The 26,370-nt window shown below is 36.9% G+C and overlaps 1 protein-coding gene across 3 annotated transcripts in view; it reads right to left on the bottom strand.

Moving 5' to 3' along the window:
• WDR44 (WD repeat domain 44) overlaps positions 1 to 26,370 on the bottom strand; it is an 89,284-nt gene that overhangs the window by 17,817 nt on the left and 45,097 nt on the right. For all 3 annotated transcript variants that reach the window (XM_061179511.1, XM_061179513.1, XM_061179512.1), the window contains 6 exons: positions 25,528 to 25,611; positions 19,703 to 19,809; positions 18,795 to 18,946; positions 16,099 to 16,237; positions 14,775 to 14,839; positions 3,851 to 3,964 (listed from right to left, as the gene is read on the bottom strand). In XM_061179511.1, coding sequence (XP_061035494.1) covers positions 3,851 to 3,964; positions 14,775 to 14,839; positions 16,099 to 16,237; positions 18,795 to 18,946; positions 19,703 to 19,809; positions 25,528 to 25,611 — 661 coding nt within the window. The remainder of the gene's footprint in view (positions 1 to 3,850; positions 3,965 to 14,774; positions 14,840 to 16,098; positions 16,238 to 18,794; positions 18,947 to 19,702; positions 19,810 to 25,527; positions 25,612 to 26,370) is intronic.

Raw genomic sequence — 26,370 nt, 5'->3', positions numbered from 1 at the left:
AGAAACATAGATCAATGGAACAGGATAGAAAGCCCAGAGAGAAACCCACGCACATATGGTCACCTTATCTTGGGGAAAGGATGCAAGAATACAGAATGGAGAAAAGACAGCCTCTTCAATAAGTGGTGCTGGGAAAACTGGACAGCTATATGTAAAATAATGAAATTAGAACACTCCCTAACACCATACACAAAAATAAACTCAAAATGGATTAAAGACCTAAATGTAAGGCCAGACACTATAAAACTCTTAGAGGAAAACATAGGAAGAACACTCTTTGACAGAAATCACAGCACGATCTTTTTTGATCCACCTCCTAAAGAAATGAAAATAAAAACAAAACTAAACAAATGGGACCTAATGAAACTTAAAAGATTTTGCACAGCAAAGGAAAGTACAAGCAAGACGAATAAATAGACAACCCTCAGAATGGGAGAAAATATTTGCAAACGAATCAACGGACAAAGGATTAATCTCCAAAATATATAAACAGTTCATGCAGCTCAATATTAAAAAAACAAACCCAATCCAAAAATAAATACTTATTAAATAAATGAAATTAAATAGCTTTCTTGAACAAAGCATGATCTTACAAGTCAAAAAAATTAGATTCAGATCTAAGTTTTACCCATAACTAGTTTTGTGATCTTGGATGGGTCAGAGGCCCAGTCTCTAATCCACAGTATGGAATATCAACTACCTCACAGCACTGTTATTTTCAGTATTAACAAGGTAATTCTTATTACGTGGCACAAAATAAGTCTTCAACAAACAGAAAACCCACTATAAACATCAACTGTGCTAGATACTGAAGAGAAACAACAGTGAAGTAAGAGCTGATCCCTACTCTTGAGGTGCTTAGAATCTTGTTGCCAATAAGACGTAGAAATGTACATAGATAAACAGTTAAGTAAAAAAGAAAGTTTAAGAAAAGAGCACACAGACAGATGAAGGCCTTAAGAACAAAAACTGAGGTTTCCTGGAGAAGAAATTCTGCCTTAAGACTCCAGCATGAATGTACAACAAAGTGACTAGAGTTAACAACGCTGTATTATTATATACTTGCAAGTCGCTAAGAGAGTAGATCTTAAATGTTCTCACCACAAAAAAAAGGTAACTATTTATGGTGATGAATGTGTTAATTACCCTTGTTGTAGTAATCATTTCCCAATATGTAAGTATATCAAATCATCACTGTGTACACCTTAAACTTACACAATGTTTTAATTACATCTCGATAAAGCTGGGAAAAAAACCCAAAAAAACTTCAGCGTGACTCCGGCTGAGTTTTCAATGTCTGCCTTACAAATTTCAAATTTGCCTGCCCCACAACTGTGTGAGCCAATTCCTTAAAATAAACCTCCTATGTACGTATTTCCTCTTGGTTCTGTTACTCTGCAGAACATTGACTGATACAGTGATCGATCGATGGAGAATTAATATCTTCAGTTGGTGTTACATTTCACAAAAAATACTGGTTTGCTTTAAGAAAGTAAAATGAGTGCAGGGTTCCCAGTTAGGTGCTTTGTACTTCTTATTCTAGATGAATACGATTATCAGATTAAGGACACTTTAAATTTCCATCTTCCGACAACTCAGATTTCACACAGGGTGGGGAGAGAGTACAAAGATACAACTGGGGCTCAATTCAAAACCAGACTACCAGGTGAGGCCCAAGCTTGTTCCAGGAGGTTAGAGAAAAACGTTATGAAATGCACCCATAACATCTAAACAAATACGATAGGAGCATAATTCATAAATGGAGTGATTCAAAGCTGGAGCTCAGGGAAAGGCTGACTTGCCAATATATACCAGTGATATCTCTGTGATATAGTTAAAATATATGGGCATCACTGGTATCCTTGCTAGTATTTTGCTAACTCAGATGACTTTTCTCAATTTAAAGCTTTTAAATATTACTTTCCCCCACAAATTCTTAATATATTTTAGATTTTGATTACTGACAAATTTTAATACAAAGAAAGTGTAAGGAATCATGCAAAAATTCCAAAAACTGCTTCATGCTTCAAACACCTTAAATAAAATTTAAAATATCTCTTAAAAATTTTGCAAACTTCTAAGATATTTGATTGGTGGCAAAATAGCCCCTCTACTTTTAAATTTTGCTCTAAGGAAAAAAAAATTACAAAATGAAGACTTACCATTGATCTGCAGAATATAATTATTAAACCTACGACCTAAATAGACATTTCTCCAAAGAAGAGATACAGATTGCCAACAGACACATGAAAGAATGCTCAACATCATTAATCATTAGAGAAATGCAAATCAAAACTACAATGAGGTATCATCTCACACCGGTCAGAATGGCCATCATCAAAAAATCTAGAAACAATAAATGCTGGAGAGGGTGTGGAGAAAAGGGAACACTCTTGCACTGTTGGTGGGAATGTAAATTGATACAGCCACTATGGAGAACAGTATGGAGGTTCCTTAAAAAACTAAAAATAGAACTACCATATGACCCAGCAATCCCACTACTGGGCATATACCCTGAGAAAACCATAATTCAGAAAGAGTCATGTACCAAAATATTCATTGCAGCTCTGTTTACAATAGCCAGGACATGGAAGCAACCTAGGTGTCCATCATCGGATGAATGGATAAAGAAGATGTGGCACATATATACAATGGAATATTACTCAGCCATAAAAAGAAATGAAATGGAGGTGTTTGTAATGAGGTGGATGGAGTTAGAGTCTGTCATACAGAGTGAAGTAAGTCAGAAAGAGAAAAACAAATACAGTATGCTAACACATATATATGGAATCTAAGGGAAAAAAAAAAAAAAGAGGTCATGAAGAACCTAGTGGCAAGATGGGAATAAAGACACAGACCTACTAGAGAATGGACTTGAGGATATGGGGAGGGGGAGGGGTGAGATGTGACAGGGTGAGAGAGTGTCATGGACATATATACACTACCAAATGTAAAATAGATAACTAGTGGGAAGCAGCCGCATAGCACAGGGAGATCAGCTCGGTGCTTTGTGACCACCTAGAGGGGTGGGATAGGGAGGGTGGGAGGGAGGGAGCTGCAAGAGGGAAGAGATATGGCAACATATGTATATGTGTAACTGATTCACTTTGTTGTAAAGCAGAAGCTAGCACACCATTGTAAAGCAATTATACTTCAATAAAGATGTTTAAAAAAAAAAAAAATTATTAAACCTAAATTAATAATTTCATGAATGTAGCAGATTATCCCCAAAACAGTCTTGATTAGATAGGTCAGACTTCACCTTTGTAGCTGAAGTCATATCCATTTTGCTGAGGATAGTTACTTTGTAAAACTATTTTATAAAAGAAGCAAATACAAGTATACAGACAGATCCAGATAGAAGCTGTTAAGTAATATAAACATTTTCTTATTAGCCTAATCTGACGTTTCTCTTTTTTAACTTTGATTAATTTGTAACTCCCACAAAGTATATACAAACATTCAAACACCTGACTGTGACAATCATACAAATAAAACATTTGTTTTTATCCTAAAATAGTTACATAGAATACAAAATTCAAATAAGAATTTCTTACTTTAGGACTTCTATGGTGGCGCAGTGGTTAAGAATCCACCTGCCAATGCAGGGGACATGTGTTCGATCCCTGGTCCGGGAAGATCCCACATGCCACGGAGCAACTAAGCCCGTGTGCCAAAACTACTAAGCCCACATGCTGCAACTACTGAAGCCTGTGCGCCTAGAGCCTGTGCTCCGCAACAAGAGAGGCCCATGCACCACAACGAAGAGTGGCCCCTGCTCGCCGCAACTAGAGAAAGCCCGTGCACAGAAACGAAGACCCAACGCAGCCAAAAAAAAAGAATTTCTTACTTTAGACCATGAAAGATCAAGGAGATCAGCAGTATGTCCTTTATATTTGCAAAATGGCCGTTGTCGAAATGGTGCATTTTTATCATCTGGGTCTTCATCAGCTCCACTGCATACCTATTTAGACATGAAAACAAATGTTAAAACTAGAAAAACAAAAGCTTCATACTCTTCCCACCCCATTTGTTCTCTCATCATTTTATATGATGCCTGATTGAAATCTTGATCCACTAAAAGCTGACTCCCCTTTATGTTGAATCTACTACTTATTACTTCCTCACCTCCTTGTCCTAATAAACCAGGATCATCCCTGAAGACATCGTGCTATCACAATCTTTCCCTCCCTAACAGAGACCCCACTTTGTCCTTTTTTGAGCATCTCTTCCTTTAGGAGAGGTGGGAGCCAGCACCAGGGGGTGATCACGATTGGTCTAAGCTAATTAAGATGAGCTCACTCCCCTTTCCAGTGATGACTGGTTTAGGCATGGGCATATGCTATAATTTTCATCAAATAGACATGAGGGCAAGTCCATCTGGGGGATGAGGTGATAGGGGAGGCTTCTAGAAAGATTTCCTCACTCTTAAAAAGGGGTATACTAAAGGGACCTTCCTCTTTCCTGCCTCTGAACATTGTTGTCTGCATGTGACACCTAAGACAGTAGTAGTCATCTTACTACCATGAGGGGACCAAGCCCAGGAGAACAATAGATAAAGAACAGCAAAGCAAGAGGATGGAAGGACCTTGTGTTCCTGATGACACTACTGAGCTGCTGAATTAACCAACCCTAGAGCCGCCTTACCTCCAGACTGGCTTCCTCATTGTTAAGCCATTTTCAGTTGGATTTCTGTTATTTGAAGTCAAAAGCATCCTGACAGGTAGAGGTAGGTAGAAAATAATGCCATACATGTGTGCCGTGCATTTAGTTTACAACATGCTTTTGTATTCATTACCTGAATGAATCCTAACGACTCTGTGAGGTAGGTATTACCATTATGAGGATGAAGAAATTAAGAAAAACAACTGAGAATCAAAGAGGTCAAAATAACATATTAAAAGTCACGCAGCCACCTGTAAACAGCAGAACCAAAGCAAAGGTACAAGTCATCTAACTGTAAGTCCAGAGGTTGTTCCTCAAATGTTTTAGAGGATGTCACTTGAGCAAAAATACGGAATGTTAGCTAAGCCTTGCATATTTAGGGAAGGGTAGGTAGGATGATGAGGATGGAGAAAAACGTATATGGAGATAAAGCAGGGGATTAGGGTAGAAAGGTACTTTGAGACCAGATCATAAAGAGCCTTGGATTTGTGGCTTAAAAATTCAGACATTCTAAGGTGATGGAGAGCCAACACAGGTTTCTGAAAAGGAAAAATAACACAATCTGACTGGGGCTTTAGAAAGAGAATGCTGGGCAATAATGTAAAAGATGGTTTGCAAAGAGAGTCGGGGCAGGAAAAGCAGTCAGTAAGTTTAAGTAAGAATAACGAGGGCTTAAATAGGACAGTGGCCATGGGGATAGATAAAAACTACCACTGCTAGCTGTTAACAACTTTACGGTTTATAAAAACATCTTCACATTCACTGTGGAGGTAGACCAGCAACACAGATGCCCTGACCCTTTGCCAAACACTCCTAATCCTAGATGATTACAGGTACTTCCCCTAATTTTACTGCTAGATTAGTGAGCACTGCTGGAAGACAAAACTAAACAGGCTTCTTGCCCTGTTACATAAAATTCAACTTTTTGTTTAATAATCATTTTCATTTCATTAACTCCTCAGCATATTTCCCCTAGCTGTGATCCCAGACCTTTTTTTTCCTCCTTAATCATCCATTTTCTTTTCATTGTACTCTACATATTTTCAAAATACTTAAATAATGTATTTTTGATTATAAAGTAATATACATGCTCAGTATAGACAATTCAGAAAACACAGAAAGTAGAAAAACTAAAATTAAAACCACCTATAATCTAAAATTTTGGCCATCTTCAATCTTTCATTTTTTAAAAACATAATTGAAATCACATTGTACACATGATTCAGTATCTTCCTTTTTATTTTACATGAGCACTTTCTGTATTTCACTCTTTGGAAACATTTACTAGCTGCATATGGATGCACCAAAATTTAATCATTTCCAATTTGTTGGTAATTTAGACATTTCCAATTTTTTGCTAAATAGCAATTCAACAAACATCCTGGAGCATGAACCTTTATCCTTATTTTATTATTTGTTTATCCTAATAGAAGGGTCAAAAGACTTAAACCACAGACTTTTATAGTATCTTCTGTTGTTTGTCTTAATAAAATCAGGTAAGTTTATTACAGAAAATTTTAGAAATACAGAGAAGTATAAAGAATCAAATAAAAAAATGAGCTAAAACCCTACCAGCTAGTGATAACTACTAGTTATAATTTAGTGTATTTCTTTAAAAATTTAAAATCTATAAATACTTATAGATATTTTTAGTCAAGATTAGGATATTATATCTATTTTTTCATTCTATTTTCACTTTACAATTTATTTAGAATATTTTAAATGTCATCAAGTAGTCTTTGAAAAGAATTTAAGGACTGCATAGTATTATACTGTATGGATTATACCATAGTTCTTATTTTCCAACTATTAAAAATTCAGTTTGTTTAAATTTTAGCTACTGTGAGAACATTAATATGAAAATCCTCTTACATCTTCGGGCATACATGATCATTTCTTTATGATAGATTTTTAAAGGGAGAATTACCAAGTGAAATGTTATATATTTTATCTATATCTATATCTCTCTGAATAGATATCTATATGTAGAGAGATATTTATATCTCTATGTAAGTATAATGTATATATAAAACTTTATTATGAACATTTCAAATATACATAGAAGTAGACAGTATAATGAACCCCATGCATCCATCACCTGTTTTAATGATTATCAACATTTTATTCACCTTGTTTTTTCAATCCTCCCACTTTTATGTATTTGCTTATTTTTGCTGGAGCAGTTAAAGCAAAATCTAAACATCATTCATTTTATCTGTAAATATTCTTTATGTATCTCTAACTAGTAATCTTTAAAATTTAACTACCATTACATTATCATACCTAAAAAAATACCATCTGTATCATCAAATATCAAATCCATATCCAAATATCCAGATTATCTAAAAATGTCACTTAAAGTTGGATTGCTTTGAAAACTTGTAAGCCTTTTGATATTTATTAACACTTACTATATACCAGATATAGTATGTTACTTGAAATACCAAAATAAATATTTCTTATCTGCTTATAATCTATTCTCAGTATTTAAAAGCCAGAATAAAATATGTCAGATTGTCATTCTCTGTTCAAAAACCCTCCATTGGCTTCTTTCTCAGAGCAAAAGCCAAAGTCCTTGCAGTGGCCTACACCTTATGACTGGCCCATCTACACCTCCGTGACTTCATTTTCTACTACTCATCTCCTTGCTCACTGGCTCCAGCTACTCAGGCCTCAGTGCTATTTCCTGAACATACCAGGACTCCTGCCTTATCACAGTTTCACTCGCCTCCACCTGGAATGTTCTTCTCCTCCAGATAACCAGATGATCCCTCTCTCACCTCCTTCAGATTCTCCTCAAATGACAACTTCTCAGTGAAGCTTTGCTTGTCCACCATATTTACCTCCTGTCACCCCGCTTTATCTGCTTTATTTTTCTCCACGAAATTTATCACCTTCTAATATATTATAAAATTTACTTGTTTTGTTTCTGTCTCCCACCACTAGAATAAGCTTCATAACAATAGATTTTTTTTGTTTCTTCTGTTCACTACTATATCCCCAACTCTTAGAACAATGATAAATACACAGTAGACACTCAATAAATATTTGTGGACTAAATGAAGACATAGTGCCAGACCTTCAGATGCCAACTAGCGGAGCATAATGGTTAAGAGCATAAGCTCTAAAGACAGATCAGAGCTGGGTTCTAATTCTGTTGCTGTATCTACCAACTGTGTGAAACTGGTGTGTTACTCAATATCTCTAAGCATTTTCTTCATCTGTAAAATAGGGTTCTTAATAGTACTTCACAACACTACCAGGGTTGTTGTGAGGTGAAGTAAGACATAAAATGTACTTAGCAAAGTACATGGCACATAGTAAGGGCTCATAAAATGTTAGCTGTTGTTACATAAATTGATATAGTATACAGTAAGTGCTTTTAACAGAACTATGGGCAAAGTACCATGGGAACAGTGAGGGAGCATATGAATAAATTACTAGGTGAAGCAAGGAATGCTTCAGTGAGGGGACGAGTCTTAAATGAATTTGCCAGGCAAAGGGGAACTGCATATGTATTGTTAAGTACATGGAATCAACAAAGGGTCTGACATTTTTGTTGGGGCATGAACAACCAAGTGGCTCAGAACATAAGGTCTGAGAGAGGGAAGGGTGGGAAATAACAATGAGAGCTGAGGTCAGGCTGATTTCTGAAAGACTGAGTCATCTAAGGAATTTAGACTTAATTCTATAGGAAAAAAGAGAGCCAAAAGGAGTGCTTAAAACAGGAGAGTAACATGATGAGACTTGTTTTACAGGAAAGTAATTCTGCTGGCATAATTTTATCCATAATTCTGTGGATAAAAGACTGGAATCTGGGAGAACAGCTATAGTGGTCCAGGTAAGAGATAAAGGCCTGGATTGTAACAGTGGAAATGAAAGAAATGGCCAGATTCCAAAGACATTTCTGAGACCAAGCGGGCAGGATCTGGTAAATGAGCAGACACTGAAGGGAGAGGAGAGAGTGAAAAGTGATCACAGTTTCTAACTCAGGAGATGGTATGGGTGTTAAATAATGAACTGATATCAAGTATGCATACCATCAAAGGAGTGGTTTTCTCAGGAAAATGATACTTAATTCTGTTTTGGGCATATATTATCGGGTTGGCCAGAAGGTTCGTTTGGTTTTTCCCATAAGATGGCTCTAGTAGCACTTAGTTGTCTTTAACTTCATTTGAAACAATTTTATTAGATTGTATGTGACAGCTGTCACATCAGCGTGCATTTAAAAAAAGACTTATCAAAATTGGTGAATTTTTGTGTAGCCATTTTAATATTGAAGATGGAAGAAAAAAAGCAACGTTTTTGGCATATTATGTTTTATTATTTCAAGAAAGGTGAAAACACAACTGAAACGCAAAAAAGGATTTGTGCAGTGTATGGAGAAGGTGCTGTGACTGATCGAACGTGTCAAGAGTGGTTTGCGAAGTTTTGTGCTAGAGATTTCTCGCTGGTCGATGCTCCAAGGTCGGCTAGACCAGTTGAAGTTGATAGCGATGAAATTGAGACATTTATTGAGAACAATCAATGTTATACCACGCGGGAGATAGCTGACATACTCAAAATATCCAAATCAAGCGTTGAAAATCATTTGCACCAGTTTGATTATGTTCATCGCTTTGATGTTTGGGTTCTACGTAAGTTAAGCGGAAAAAAAACTTCTTGACAGTATTTCTGCATGCAATTCTCTACTTAAACGTAATGAAAACGTTCTGTTTTTAAAACAAATTGTGACAGGAGATGAAAAGTGGATACTGTACAATAATGTGGAATGGAAGCGATCGTGGGGCAAGCGAAATGAACCACCACCAACCACACCAAAGGCCGGTCTTCATCCAAACAAGGTGATGTTATGTATATGGTGGGATTGGAAGGGAGTCCTCTATTATGAGCTCCTTCCAGAAAACCAAACGATTAATTCCAACAAGTACTGCTCCCAATCAGACCAACTGAAAGCAGCACTCGACGAAAAGCGTCCAGAAATAGTCAACAGAAAATGCATAATCTTCCATCAGGATAACGCAAGACTGTATGTTTCTTTGATGACCAGGCAAAAACTGTTACGGCTTGGCTGGGAAGTTCTGATTCATCCACCATATTCACCAGACATTGTGCCTTTGGATTTCCATTTACTTAGGTCTTTACAAAATTCTGTTAAAGGAAAAAATTCCAATTCCCTGGAAGACTGTAAAAGGCACCTGGAACAGTTCTTTGCTCAAAAAGATAAAAAGTTTTGGGAAGATGGAATTACGAAGTTGCCTGAAAAATGGCAGAAGGTAGTGGAACAAAAGGGTGAATACGTTGTTCAATAAAGTCCTTGGTGAAAATGAAAAATGTGTCTTTTATTTTTACTTAAAAACTGAAGGCACTTTTTGGCCAATGCAATATCATTGTTGATGTCTGTCTTCTCCCATGCATTGCTCGTTGGTATGAATTATCCATTGCATCTTTATATTTTCAGTGCCTAACACACTGTCGACGTTTAAAAATTGCTTGTTGATTGAACCAAATCTAAATCAGTGCATATTTTAAATAAATACCGCATATGTACAATTTCATAAAAATTCCCTCTCATTACCTTACAGTTAAGTCCTTTCATCCATTTTAGACTCTAATGATTTTGAAGGGGATCAGAATATGTCACCCCCAAATATGCCCCTTTGACTAAGGATTATTTTGAGTTGAAGGCAACTAAGAGGAAACAGACACAAGAAAAAGTCTCTGCCCTCCCCCTTTCTACCTGAAAGCAGAGCATAAAATGCCCTTTGTGAAGGTGTCTCCCCCTCACCTCTCCCTTACCAGGAAGAGGAGAATCAATCTTATCTGCCTAAACAGAACCTTACTAAATTACCCTTATCTTCCATTAGTTTCCCCCAGTAGATTTACCTTCCCACAATTTACCGCCCCTAAAAGCCTAAACTTCTTTTTCTTTATCTTGTCACTTTTCCACAAATTTCTTGCTCTTTGTTAAAATGATATATAAGCGCCTAGGTCTAACAGCTTCTTTGGGTCTTCACTATTCCTCTAGGAAGGCCTCCATATGCATACGTAATAAACCGTTTCTCCTCTTAATCTGTCTTTTGTTAGGTTATTTCGTAGTTCCCAGCCACAGAACCTAAGAGGGTAGAGGAAATTTTTTTCCTCCCCTACAATCTACTCTCAAAAATTCTAAGCAGAAGTTAAATGCTGTAACACCCATATTGATATTCCACTAATCAAGTGCACCAAACAGATTTATCCAAGAAAAACATTAATTTTTAGGTAGATAGCATATTTACAACTTCTAGTGTCAAGAAGAAATGTTACAAGTCTGTAGCATAATGGAGCAAACTAAATACGCCGCTCTTCCTTACATTTACTGAGCTACTTTTGGAAATCAATAGAAACAGAGAGCATAAGAGCCAGAATTCTAGGCTTGGCATGACCAACGAGTAGGTGAGTGATCTTGGGTGTATCACTTTGTATGCCCAACTGTACAATAGGTACTTTTATGTATTCTATTTTACATGGATGCTAAGAAGGCAAGAGTAAAAACGTATCAAAAGAGATAAATATAAGATATCACTATCATGAGAAAAAAGAAAAAAAGAACACACATATCAGGGAAATAAACTCCACTGTGCTTACTGTGCCTCACTGCAGTGAGTACTAGGTTAAAGACAAAGGCATATGAAACAGAGGCTTCTTTTAACTGTCCCCATATAGAATGACAGAAGTGAAAGGAACCCCAAAGTATCTTTTCCTGAAAACAATAGATATAAATGATACTCAACTACTCCAGAAAAAAGGCTCAGTACTCCAGGGGCTCAGTACTTTTTGGGTCAAAGAACTACTACGCTCATTTTTTTTTTTTTTTGGCCGCACCACGAGGCATGTGGGATCTTAGTTGCCCGACCAGGGATAGAACCCATGCCCCCTGCGTTGGAAGCGCGGAGTCCCAACCCACCGGACCTCCAGGGAAGTCCCTATGCTCCTCATTTAAAAGGTGTTCTATTCAAACGAGATTGGGAGTTACTTAGGGGTATTTTTTGGGGGGGGGGGGCAGGGATGGAAGTAGTTAAGAATCTGTAAGTAGGATTGTTAAAATAAGCATAATATAAGATAGTACAAATAGTCTCTGTTTTTAATAGTAATCAAGGCCTGGAAACTTTATGGTAAATTAAACTAATAAGAGCAAATCCTTTTCCCCTAAAGCAAAGTGGTTAAAATTTTCACTGCTACGTTAGTCAGTGAAGGCTTTATGGAGGAAGTGGGCCTTGAAGAATGGGCAAGTTTTAAGTAGAAAAAAGGGAGACCGCAGGCATCCAGATAAGGGGAATAGGAATGAATGAAAGGCACAGAAGCAGGAATTCAACACTGATTTAGGCCTACCACAGTCAGGCATGGGGTTAGGTTCCAAGGATACTAAGATCTGTGAAGTACAGTTCTTTGCCTTAAATCAGCCCTGAGCCTAGCCAGAGGGACAAACTGCCAAGGAAGGCATGGTAAATAATATCAATGTCAAAGTACATATGATGTACTGTCAGAACACAAGTGAGGAACAATTTTGTCTGCTTGATTCAGGGAAAATAATAAGAGAAGATAAGATATTTGAGCTGAATCTTGAAGGATGAGTAGGGCTTTGCCCTGTAAGAAAAGGGGACAGGGAGGGAATTCCTGGCAAAGCAAACAACATGAACAAAGGCATGAAAGTGAAAGAGTGTTTAGGATACAGACCTATATCTGGCATGGCAAGTAGGATGCACAGGTACTAGGGAATTAGAACTGAGTTAAAAAGGTAAGATGAGGTAATATCAGGAAGAATGGTGACAAGGAGCCACCAGAAGACTTTAAATCACAAAATTGCACAGATCTGTATTTTGACAAAAAAAAAAAAAAGGGAATCTCCTGGAGGTCCAGTGGTTAGGACTCCATGCTTTCACTGCAGGGGGCACAGGTTTGATCCCGCAAGCCACGTGGTGTGGCCAAAAAAAAAAAAGCTGGTGGCAGTAGAGACCAGCGACAGAAAAACCAACTAGGAGGCTACAGCAAGCATTTAAATGAGTGTCAAGGACCTAGACGAGGTGAGTAATGAGGGGTCAGATTCCATGGGCATTTGTAGGAGGAGGTAGAGTGGATAGAAATTTTAACCAATTTAGTATGTGGGTAAGGAAGAAAAAGTAATAGAGTGTTTCTGAGTTAAAAAGGTAACTTATGGATGTTGATGCCATTAAAGAAGGCTCAAAACAGGAGAAGCAGGGTTGTGGGTAGATAATAATAAAACTATTTCCGTGAATGACCATTAATATCTAGCCAGTTGCTCAAGCTGGACACCTGGGAATCATCCTAGGCTACTCACTTACTACCCCAGGTAGTCAGTCATTAAGTCCTTCTTTTATATTTCTCAAATTCAGCTCCTCTTTATGGTTTCTAGACTCACTGCTATCATAATCTACCATAATCAAAGTACCCATTTCTCTCTGGGGTTGAGAGCCTCTTAAGTGGTCTCCCTGTCTCCAGCCAGGAGCCCCCATCCAATCTATCTTTTACACTGCTACGAGAATGCTCATTCCAAAACAAAAATCTGAACATTTTAATTCAGCTTCTGACCCAAACCCCTCAAAGCCCATCTTCCCCTAGTACCTTGAGGATAAAGTTCATATGTTTTGGTTTAACACAAAAAGCCACTGAAAATACCAATCCTGCCTACCTTTCCTACAACTCTCACACATGCACCCTTTGCTCCAGCCAGGTAGTACCTTTAACATGCCATGTCGTTTCAGCCTCCATGCCTTTGCACTTGCTATTTGCTCTGATACGCCCCTTCCTTCCCTCACATAGTTGATTCCTCTTTCAAAGCCTCCAGGGAGCTTTTCCTGACACCCTGATTCATAAGGCTAACTTGTATACTTGTGTAGTATCATCTACAGAGTATTACCATCCAATACTATAATTGCAGATATATCTATTTCACTAGTTAGCAAGGTCCCTGAGGCCAGAAAATAAGTCTCATTTGATTTTGCAGAATCTAGCAGTGTCTGGCACATGTAACAGGCACTCAAAAAACATTTGTTGAGGGAGTTTAGTTTCAGACCTATTAATCGATGTGCTTAAAGAACGTGTAGGTGGAGAGAGCCTATATATACTATTATGTGAAAAGGGCAGCATGCACAATAAGATTTCACTGTTGTTTAAAAAACATAAAGCTATTGAAAGGAAACAAGAATTATGGAGCTAAAGCCAGTTCAGGATTGGAGGTAGCGAGTGAATATGTCAACTGAGAATAGCCAAATGACAAAACCCAGAGAAACAGCAACATTTTAGGGGGTGGAAGAGGAAGAGACAGCAGGGATATAGGAAGAGAACAAGGAAAAACAGAAGCATGGAAAGCTGAGAGGAGTATGTTTAGAGTAGGGAAAAATTAGTGTCAAATACTAGAGAGCCAATGAAATCCCAGGAAAGTACTGTTGAGTAGGTGGACATTTTAGGTTCTCTTTGTTTACATCGCCCTTGCCTTGCTGAATATACAAGAAGCACAGGGACAGCTTAGAATAATATTTTGCATTCCGCTTTTTAGGTTTAAAACTAGTTATATTTAACCTTCCAGCTCTGAAACCAAATGAAAATCATTAAGATATTTTAAACTACCTGACACTGGGATAAAACATTTATTAAACCAAGAAGATGGAAAAATGAAAATATTTCAATATCTTTTTTCTTTCCTTAATTACCTTTAATTCAGGTGTCCGTTACTATTATTATTTTTAAAATATCTAACATGGATTTGAGGGGAGGGAATTTTTTTATTTAAGTTTACATTAGTATAGTAGCTTGAGCAATATTAGTTACTGTCTGACAATCTTTAAACATCACAATTTTTCATTTACCAATTCTAATAGAAAAAAACTCTCATTTCTAATGCATCTCAATTTTAAATGCTTTCTACTGTCTGACAATCTTTAAACATCACAATTTTTCACTTACCAATTCTAATAGAAAAAAACTCTCATTTTGAATGCATCTCAATTTTAAATGCTTTCATGTACCTGTAATATCTGATAAACAATAAGGTACTTTATGGTAAAAAATCATAGTATGTAACAATAGTAACCATAAAATAATAAACATACCCCCGTATCTGTATCAGATTTTGATGAATTTAGACTTTCCTGAGAAGGTGATGGGGACACACGTCCTAAAACAACATAATAATTGTAAAAAGGCACGTATATATACAAGTGTACATACACACACACACACACAACATCAATCAGAAATAATAATACAGTGACACCTAATTAAAAGTCATAGAATACATCATTCTGGAAAAATATATTTTTCTAAACAAGCGAAGCGTTAACTCTTAGGCACCAAAATATTTGTTTTTATCATTTTTATATAAAATATTTATAAAATGGCTTAACCATTTCCCCAATTTAAAAAAATACTGTTAAGTCCTCATTATTCATTGTGAAGACATTCTTGCCAATCGTAACAGGAAGATGAACACAGGGGCAGGAAGGGTCTGGGCTGGGGTAAGTCTCAATGGCCACTGAAAATAGTCTTTCTGCTCCAGGCAGGGCAACAAATGTATAATAAACATAGTTTTGTCAACTAATCATCTTGAATTATGTATTATAACATATTGCAAACAACCCCATGGGGCTACTAAAGTATATGGGCCTCGCTGGCCAGTTTAGTGGCTCTCCCTAGATCTCTGTGTTCCTCAAACTGCTGCTTCAACTACACTCTATACTCCTGCCCATACTACCTCTATTCTCATTTCTCCCATCCCTTAACTTCTTGTGTTCAGCCTTGGATGATTGGGTGGTGAGGGGTTTGTGGAGAAAATGTACTGCAGTTAAATAATGACAATAATTACAAGAAAAGAATCCCATAAACTTAAAGCTCCTATTTACATCAATTTTACACACTTTGCTGATAACATGATACAGAAATATTTTACATAGTTGTAATCGTTGTGTATACACATCAAGTTCTGGGGTTTCTCTTTTCCATTTAACCTAGTTTCATATACCCTTTGATGTACTGACAAATCACATTTACTTTCCATGGCTATGTTTCCTTAATCATTCTTTACTTACTGGATGTATACACTAGTCTCATTCTTTCTCTAGATTAATCAGATATTTCATTTTAACCTAAGATAGAACTGAAAGTTACCAGGGGAAATCAAATAACTTTGTTCTCAGTAGTTGATGAATTTAACTCTGCAGTACACCTAAAAAGAGATAAAGTCAAAAACTTTGTGGTAGCTTTTTTCACTGGGTTTAGATGCTTTTTGCTGTTGACTTCTGTTTTAAATTTGTGGCTTTTATGGAAAGTAGTGGTTGCTGCAAATGATTGCCAGAGAAGAGGGTATCATTATACCTAAAATGTAAAAATGCCAGATGTCTCCAGAATGTTTAAAACCCACCAATAAATGAAAAATACCTTCAGTATTGTATTTCATCCGCATATTGTTGAAATAGTCGAAAGCATTTTTTAAAGCCCATATTCTTACTACATTGTCTTGTCCAGCTGAGGCAAGTAATCTGCCACAGTGAGAAAATTTCATGGTCCAAACAGCTCCCTGTGAAAACAAAGGAAGGTTCAAAGTTACTACTTTAAAAGTTGAGACATTGTTTTTAAGCCAAAGAAAAAAATTATGCCAAATTACACATACAGTAAATCCCCTACATATGAACAAGTTCCATTCCGAGAGTGCATTCGTAAAACGTCAGCCTAGGTACCCAACTAACACAATCAACCATACAGTACTCTACTGTAATAGGTTTATAATACTTTTCACACAAATAATACATAAACAACAGACACAAAAAATAAAGAAAACATTTAAAATCTTACAGTACAGTACACCTTGAAAAGCACAGTACAGTACCAGCTACATCACCGCTGCTTTTACGCCTGTTTCCAGACATCATGGGCTTGAAATAAAGATACTGTACTACTGTACTCTATACAGTACTGTACAGTAAAGTACACAAAAACACAACCACTTGTAGAGGATGCACACACGTGACAATGTACGCCAGACACGTGAACTAACTTACGTGATTGGACGTGTGAACGCATGTTCTCATCTTTGAAAGTTCGCATCTTCAAGGGTCGTATGTAGGGGACTTACTATACACTAAGATAATGCTCACATAACTAACACCACTTAAGGCCAATAGCCCAATGATGCTATAATACCACAAAAAGGGACTTTTAGAAGAGAGGGAAAAGATAGTTGCAGTTTGCATAATCTAAACTAACAACTTCAGGCTTCCCTGGTGGCGCAGTGGTTAGGAATCCGCCTGCCAATGCAAGGGACACGGGTTCGAGCCCTGGTCCGGGAGGACCCCGCATGCCACGGAGCAGCTAAGCCCGTGCACCACAACTACTGAGCCTGCGCTCTAGAGCCGGTGAGCCACAACTACTGAAGCCTGTGTGCCTAGAGCCCGGGCACCGCAACAGGAGAAGCCACCGCAATGAGAAGCCCGTGCACTCAACGAAGAGTAGTCCCCGCTCGCTGCAACTGGAGAGGGCCCACGCGCAGCAGCGAAGGCCGAACGCAGCCAAAAATAAAAAAAATAAATAAATAAATTTATTAAAAAATAAAAATAAACTAACAACTTCAAGACCCAAAACCTTGTCCACATATTAGTGGAAATGGGAGATCTGAGGTGGCCAGAAACCTTCATTGCAAAAGAACAAATCCTAGTCTGGGGTCCTCAGTCTCCTAGCTGAATGTGAGGGCGAGTGGGATAGGAGGGGGCACAGACCTCAGAATAGCAATAACAACTCCTGACCAGGGCTGAGGGAAGAATAAGGCCCAGCTTAGCAGTGACCCTCACAGCACTGGTCATTTAGAAGTGTTGGAATGGTGTGGTCTCATTCTATTTTTCTCCCCAGAAAAAAGGTTTTGCAGCATATGGCTAAAATTCCCAGACAGACAGTACTAAAAACAGTGCGGAAGTATGTGTGTGTGGGAGGGCGGGCACGGTAAAGAATGTGAACGCTTAAATTGGAAAGGCCAAATCCTATTACAACAAACATTGTTATAACCACTATTATAACACACATCTATGCAGGTCAAAAAGATCATCCAAGTTAGAGGTAACAGTTTATTTACTGGAATAACATTCATTTCCACAAAATTCAAGTATGTTAAGAAATTTGTCATTTGGAGCCTACTGCAATGAGATTTACTTAAAACTGGAAATAATGAAAGAGAATCAATACAGTACAAGGAAATTCATCAGATTCCTTAAGGAAGTTACTATAATCAATTGAAACTTTTTAAAAAATTTATTTTATGGAAGTATAGTTGATTTACAATGTTGTGTTAATTTCTGCTGTACAGCACAGTGATTCAGTTATACATATACATTCTTTTTCATATTCTTTCCCATTATAGTTTATCACAGGATATTGAATATAGTTCCCTGTGCTATACAACTCAAACGTTTTATGTGTAGATTATAAGCACCAAAGTAAAGTCAAATCTGGCTGCCAACTGATATGTGTAAGCTAACTTTTAGATTTAAAATCTAAATAGGTAAGTAGATTCCCTGATCAAAGACCAACAGTATCACTTACCCAGTTCTGAGTTTATTACTGCCTTCCCTGCGTTCCTAGCATTTTCAGGGGGTAACTGTAATGTATTTGTGAACTTTACATCTACTTTGGTACATTTTAACTCTGATAGACAACTTGTACCTCTACCTCTCTCCTTGTTCTGTCACTTTACAAAATATATTGAGCTTCTGAAATATTTGTATAAATTATTTAAAATATACCAGGGAGCATTTTAAACATTGTTCAAAGTGACAGATCACCCTTAACTGCTTTAAAGTTTGGTACCTTTCTCTGGTAAAAGAAAGTTTGCATAGCTTTCTTAATAATACAGGCCTAGAGTTTACTTATTCAATAAGTCACTTTTTTTTTTTTTAATAAGTCACTTCTTGAACAATGATTCAGAGACAGACTTTGCATTACCTATTCATTAAATCATATTATTATCAATTCACTCTTCATGGCTCAGGCTAGCAAAATTACATACATAAGACATCAGCTTTATAGAAACCAAAGTATTTCTCTCAATGAAAACAGAATCAATCCTGAAAAATAAAAAGGTTGCTTACCATATGTTCACCACTAAGATCTTGTACCACTTTGATCTGATCAAAATCATAAGGTCCTTTGAAGCCATGTGCTGCTTTGAATTTAACTGGTCTTGTGTATGGCATTCCTTCATCATCACTTGATGAAGGATCATCTTGATCAGTATGAAACACTGAATAGAAAAGCAATAGAAATCATCACTAGCTAATGTAGATGTTGCTACTGTCATATTTTCATAAGTACTGCTTACCAAGAAAATTCATTAACTGGAAAAGCAAAATCTGTCTATTACTAAATAGCATATTGGTTAGCAGCATGGAATCTGGTACCAGATTGCCTGGGTCCAAATCCAGCTCTGCCATTTATTATCTGTGTGACTATGGGCAAGGTATTTGATCTTTCTGTGCCTCAGTTTTCTCATCTATAAAATGGGGATAATAATGGTACTTACCTCATAGAGTTTTTAAGAGGATTAAATGAGTTAACACAGGTGAAAGTGTTTGGAACAGTGTCTGGCACAGAATAAATACTATGTAAGTGTTTATTAAATAAAACAAATGAGCACAATTATAACAAAGGCATAGGAAGTTAAGGTGTGGAAATTCAGAAAATTTACCTAATTTTGAGAATATTTATAAACACTAAATAGCCTTACAAAACGAATTTACAACTGATTACTGAACACTCAACTCTTCCAGGTTGCTAGTCACAAAGTATGTACAAATTCATGTTTAAGATGCATAAATTCATTTTTCTTCCCACTCATAAAATTGATAGTGAGAGTAACATGATTTATTGAAATGCTAAGATATTAGCTATTACGGTTTATTACTTTCAATAAAATAGAATGCTTCTTACAAACTACAGGCTAAATTTAAATGATTACAAATCAATTAAGTATTCAGTTGAAATGTTCTATTTCACTTACCTTCGTCTCTAACACTTTTAACTTTATTTACAGCACGTTCGCCGTATTCCTCAGCCAGGTGCTTTGCTCTCTTTACTGATTTTCCTAGGAACTTCTTTAGTTGAGTCCTTAACAAAAATACCAAAAAAACCCAACAAACAAACAAGAAACCCAACCCAAATTACTTCTTATTAACTCAACTAATTGCAAAAGTTCAACAATTCACAGATAATCTCATGAGCTGTGACTGGTAAAGTGTATCATTTTGAAATAACTCCTTTTTTATATACATAGTAGGTCTTTGAGTTCCCAAATCCCTTGTTCTGTGGAATAAATATACTCAAATCAATATGGCTACAAAGGAAATATAGGCAGTTCCCCCCAATGTACAATATCATATCCTCTAGAGCACTAGTTTTCAGTGGTGGATAATAATCATTTGGTGGGAACGGAGTGGGAGGGGAGTGTTTTAAAGTGCAGATACCTGGGCCCGGTCCCCGGACCATGTGATTTAGAGGGTCTGGGGGTGAGGCCATGAATCTGCAAGAGAATTGCTTTGAGAAGACTGCTCTAGGGAGTCATCCTTAAGAACATATTTTACCAATACAAAGAAACTGTAAAGAGGTATTTACTTATAAAATAAAATGCTTTGGTAGCCTAAGGTGCCCCTTGTCCCTTCTCTTTCCATTTGGGTATTAGCACGCAATATAGTTAGGCTGAGCTTTCCCAGTAGGTATTCCCAAACACAATGTAATGCAAATATGCATCTCAGGCTTCCATAAGTAGGACTTATTTATTGCTTTTTCAATTATCTAAGTCTCAAATTTCATATATTAAAATTATATAAAAAAAAGCACCATACATGATATTTAAAACTGAACAAAATTTACAAACCAAGGGTAAATTTTTACCAATTCAAGGGAGCTCATGAAATTTAGGATAGTATTTGAAAAAGTTGCCAAGCATATATACAAAGATGTTCACTGCAATATTGTTTAGAATAGATAAAAAGTAGAGATAAACTGAATTTTCATTAACAGAGGAATGGATAAATAAGTTATGGTATATCCTTACAATGGAATGCAATAAAATAAATCAGACTAACCTCAGTTCTTTTTTTAAAAAAAAAAAATTAATTAATTAATTTATTTATTTTTGGCTGCTTTGGTTCTTCGTTGCTGTGCGCCACTTTCTCTAGTTGTGGCGAGCGGGGTCTACTCTTTGTTGTGGTGCACAGGCTTCTCATTGCGGTGGCTTCTCTTGTTGTGGAGCACGGGCTCTAGGCGTGCGGGTTTCAGTAGTTGTGGCACGTGGGCTCAGTAGTTGTGGCTCGCGGGCTCTAGAGCACAGGCTCAGTCATTGTGGTGCACGGGCTTAGTTGCTCCACAGCATGTAGGATCTTCCCAGACCAGGGCTCGAACCCGTGCCCCCTGCATTGTCAGGTGGATTCTTAACCACTGTGCTACCAGGGAAGCCCTAACCTCAGTTCTTGAAATGTACCAAGCTTTTAGTCACCTCAAGGCCTTTGGATGGGTGGTCATTTCTGCCTGGAACACTTCTCCCTTGGCTAATTTCTACTCATCTTTTAGGTCTCAGAACAAATAGCTCTCTTTTAAAAAAGACCTCCTTGACTCTTTAGAACAGATTTTCCTGTTATACACTCCCATAGCACCCCATACATTCTTTTATAGTAATTACTACAAACATAGTTAGATTTATCTGTGTAATTACATGTTTAGTGTCTGTTTCTCTTATTTAACTGGAAGCTCTATGAGGGCAGAGACTACGATTGTCTTCCTAACTATTTTATCTGCAGCACCAAACTCCCATGTCTAACTGACAGAAAGACTACAATATGTTACAATTGGTACTGATATGAAGAGATGTCCATTACATAATAGGTATTTTTTTTAAAAAGTCAATAAACTATAGACACAGTATAACTTCACTTTTGTGAGAAAAAAATTCTATGGTGGGGACTTCGCAGGTGGCACAGTGGTTAAGAATCCACGTGCCAATGCAGGGGACACGGGTTCGATCCCTGGTCCGGGAAGATCCCACATGCCGTGGAGCAACTAAGCCTGTGCGCCACAACTACTGAGCCTGCGCTCTAGGGCCCACGAGCCACAACTACTGAGCCCGCGTGCCACAACTAGTGAAGCCCACGCGCCTAGAGCCCGTGCTCCGCAACAAGAGAAGCCACCACAATGAGAAGCCCACGCATGGCAAAGAAGAGTAGCCCCCACTCGCCGCAACTAGAGAAAGCCCGCACACAGCGATGAAGACCCAACGCAGCCAAAAAGAAATAAATTAAAAAAAAAAATTCTATGGTGAACATACCTAAAGATTATTTCTGGGGGTGAGGGTATGAGACACTTTCATTTTCTTTTTTACCCATTTCTGTATTACTTTTGATAATCATAAAACACAGATGATAAACCTTTTTCTTTTTGGCCACACCACGCGGCTTGTGGGATCTTAGTTCCCTGACCAGGGATCGAACCTGGGCCCTCGGCAGTGAAAGTGCAGAGTGCTAACCACTGGACCGCCAGGGAATTCCCAGGTAAACCCTTTTTTTTGAGGTATAGTTGATTTATAATATTATATTAGTTTCAGGTGTATAATGTAGTGATTCAAACTTTTTATAGATTATACTACACCTATGGTCAATTAATCTATGACAAAGGAGGCAAGAATATACATTGGAGAAACGACAGTCTCTTCAATAAGTGGTGCTGGGAAAACTGGACAGCTACATGTAAAAGAATGAAATTAGAACATTTTCTAACACCATACACAAAAATAAACTCAAAATGGATTAAAGGCCTCAATGTAAGACCAGATACTACAAAACTCTTAGAGGAAAACATAGGCAGAACATTCTTTGACATAAATCACAGCAAGATCTTTTCGGATCCACCTCCTGCAGTAATAAAAATAAAAACAAAAATAAACAAATGGGACCCAATTAAACTTAAAAGCTTTTGCATAGCAAAGGAAACCATAAACAAAGAAAGCCCACAGAATGGGAGAAAATATTTGCAAACGAAGTGACAGAAAAGGGATTCATTTCCAAAATATACAAAACAGCTCATGCAGCTCAATATCAAAAAAAACAAACAACCCAATCAAAAAATGGGCAGAAGATCTAAATAGACATTTCTCCAAAGAAGACATACAGATGGCCAAAAAGCACACGAAAAGATGCTCAACATCACTAATTATTAGAGAAATGCAAATCAAAACTACAATGAGGTATCACCTCACACCGGTCAGAATGGCCATCATCAGAAAGTCTACAAACAATAAATGCTGGAGAGGGTGTGGAGAAAAGGGAACCCTCCTGCACTGTTGGTGGGAATGTAAATTGGTACAGCCACTATGGAGAACAGTATGGAGGTTCCTTAAAAAACTAAAAGAACTACCATATGATCCAGCAATCCCACTTCTCTGGGCATATATCTGGAGAAAACCATACTTTGAAAAGATACATGCACCCCAATGTTCATACCAGCACTACTCACAATAGCCAAGACACGGAAGCAACCTAAATGTCCATCGAGAGAGGAATGGATAAAGAAGATGTGGTACATATATACAATGGAATATTACTCAGTCATAAAAAAAAGAATGAAATACTGCCATTTGCAGCGACATGGACGGACCTAGAGGTTATCATACTAAGTGAAGTAAGTCAGACAGGGAAAGACAAATATCACATGATATCACTTACATGTGGAACCTAAAAACAAGGATACAAATGAACTTATTTACAAAAGAGAAACATACTCACAGACTTCGAAAACAAACTTACGGTTACCAAAGGGGAAAGGTAGGGGGGGAGGGATAAATTAGGAGTTTGGGGTTATCATATACACACTACTATATATAAAATAGATAATCAACAAGGACCTACTGTATAGCACAGGGAACTCTACTCAATATTGAGTAATAACCTATATGGGAAAAGAATCTGAAAAAGAATGGATATATGTATAACTGAATCACTTTGCTGTACACCTGTAAAACCAACATGCTACTGTAAATCAACTATACTCCAATATAAAATAAAAATTAAATTAAAGTTATTATAAAATAGTGGCTATATTCCCCATGCTGTACAATATATCCTTGTAGCTTATTTATTTTATACAGAGTAGTTTGTACTTCTTAATTCCTTACCCCTATCTTGCCTCTCCCCACTTCCCTCTCCCCACTGGTAACCACTAATTTGTTCTCTATATCTGTGCTACAGAGATTAAATACAGATATAGAGATTAAAAACAGATAAACCATTTTTAAAATCACAATAAGGTCTCTGCTACCTATAACTCTGAAGTTATATTTTCTGGTTAACTATAGGTTTAGTACTACTTTAAGCAAGAAAACAGATATTTTAATCATTTTGGATGAGAACATTTCTAAAATACATACTTTTGTGCCTTCTTCAATGGCACTTAATGCTCGATAAGTTTCTTTCTTTAATAAATAGGGTCAGTTACCATCTTTACTATTCTTTAATACATTCAAGGCTTTTCAAATGGATTGCAAGTGAGCCATAATATTGGTTCCCCTCTCAGCCTTCAAGGCAACAGGGTAGGGCCCAGAGAAACCAGAACCCTGGGCCAGTCTCTTTTGGCCATCAGCTGCCTCATCAGTTTACCCCAGGGTTCAGTGCAAATAATACCATGTTCTGTATGTCACAACATGAGAAGAAGTTGAAAGCACTGCCATGTGAAATGGTTGTGCAATGTGTGAGTCCTTTTTTATCATTTTCCTGATTCCTCTCTTGCAATCAGAGTATTATCTGACATTCTTATGTGCTGATTTACATGTCAGTTTGCTGCTTCTATTTTGCTCTGAGATCAGATACCAGATGACCAGATTTTTAGAAATTATGTAAGAAGTAAGTATAAAGGCTTTGAATAAACCTGAGGAGCTTTTCTTTTAAAAAATAATGAGCTTTAGTGCATGGAGCAGGTGACATCTTTCCTGGATGTCTATATGTCTCTTGAATAATTCTAATTCTCTGGTTCCTGATAGTTGCCATTGCTAGAAGGCCAAGGTCCAGATAGCTGAAGTGTTATCATATACCTCCACTGTGGGCATACCTGCTGTAAAAAATCTCAATGCTTTCTTTGCTATACTTGCCACACTAGGAAAAGATCAGACTTGAGTGGAGAACTCACTTTAGGCCTTAGACTGAATTACTGCCAATTAAGTGACTTGTGTATCATCAACCAAAACCTACATGTCCACCACTGTGCTAGATTTTTATAGGGGAAAAAGAAGAATGGTGTGATCAAAATCCTTTTGCAACATATGGTCTAGTTGTTTAACATGTATTTATCTTATTTTTTAAAATCAGAAAACAGTTTAAGATAATATAAAAAATAAACAGCAAATGCAAGTTATGTAGACAATAGGTGCCATTGAAATTGAGAACAGGAAAAACTTTACTATGAACTGGAGTAGTCAGGAAGAATCTCATGTAGTTGGGTTTAGAAAGAAATAGGATTTGGAGAGATGAGAAATGGAAAAAGCAACTTCAAGGACAATCATGTTCTTCTACCAACACTTCTGGCACCTACCATCAGAAAAATACAAGCATGATGCAAAATGTATTGATCATTTACTGTATGTCAGATGCTATAAAAATGACCAAGACAGCCTCAAGGAACTCATAATCCATTGCCTGAGGGCAGGGAGTGGTAGTGGTGGATGGACATATAAACTGGACAGAATATAGATTTAAAATATGGCAGCTCTCATATATATATATATATATATTTTTTTTCTTTTAAATAAAAGCCTGAAATGAAGAAAAGGGATGTACTGTAACTCACGTTTTCTGTTTTAACCTTCCACCATCAGTATCTGTTTGTTGAGACTGTAACTTCTCTTCATCATCTGACTGTGCTGCGTCATTACTACAAGAAGAAGTAGTCATTTTATAAGAAGCCATTTCCCCTACACTTCTCAAAAATCTCTATGTATACTTAGTATACAATTAGCTAATCAGTGTAAGAAAAAAATGTTAACATGCTTTATATAAGTTTAATTTAAATGATGACCCTGAGAACTTAAAGACCTGAAAGATCATAGAGTAGAATCTTTAAGCAAGGTGCAATGTACAAAATGCAAACGAATGCAATTTAGGAATTTATGAAAAACCTAACACAAACAAGGCTTTTTGCTGGGCAAAACATGCTGCACAGAAATGACACATTAACTTATAAATATCTCCCTCCTTACTTACCAGGCACATCATGTGAAAGCTTTGCTTTCACAGAAATTCTTTCTTAGTTCTACATACATCTCACAGTAAAGTCAATCACCTCACTCTAAAGACACTTTCTGACCCTAAAAAGACAATACAATTATTTATAACATTTCTGATCCTTAAAGCAAGGTTTCAGAAGACCAGGTGTTTATCCCACATGGCTTTTTAGCTTCATGTGTTCTAATATTGTCTCTAGTATAATATTGGGTTGGCTGAAAAGTTTGTTCGGGTTTTCTGTAAGATGTTATAGCAAAACCCGAACAAACTTTTTGGCCAATCCAATATAAATCATTTTAAAAGAAGACAAACCAAATACTATGAGATTTAAGATATATATATATATTTCCCCAAGTAACTGTACAATCTTGAGAACAAAGCTGAATAAAGAAAATGTGACACACACACA

This window comes from Eubalaena glacialis, chromosome X (genome assembly GCF_028564815.1).
Source record: "Eubalaena glacialis isolate mEubGla1 chromosome X, mEubGla1.1.hap2.+ XY, whole genome shotgun sequence".
Taxonomy (NCBI): domain Eukaryota; kingdom Metazoa; phylum Chordata; class Mammalia; order Artiodactyla; family Balaenidae; genus Eubalaena; species Eubalaena glacialis.
The sequence above is the reverse complement of the archived record's forward strand: the minus strand, read 5'-3'. Positions and strand labels throughout refer to the sequence as shown.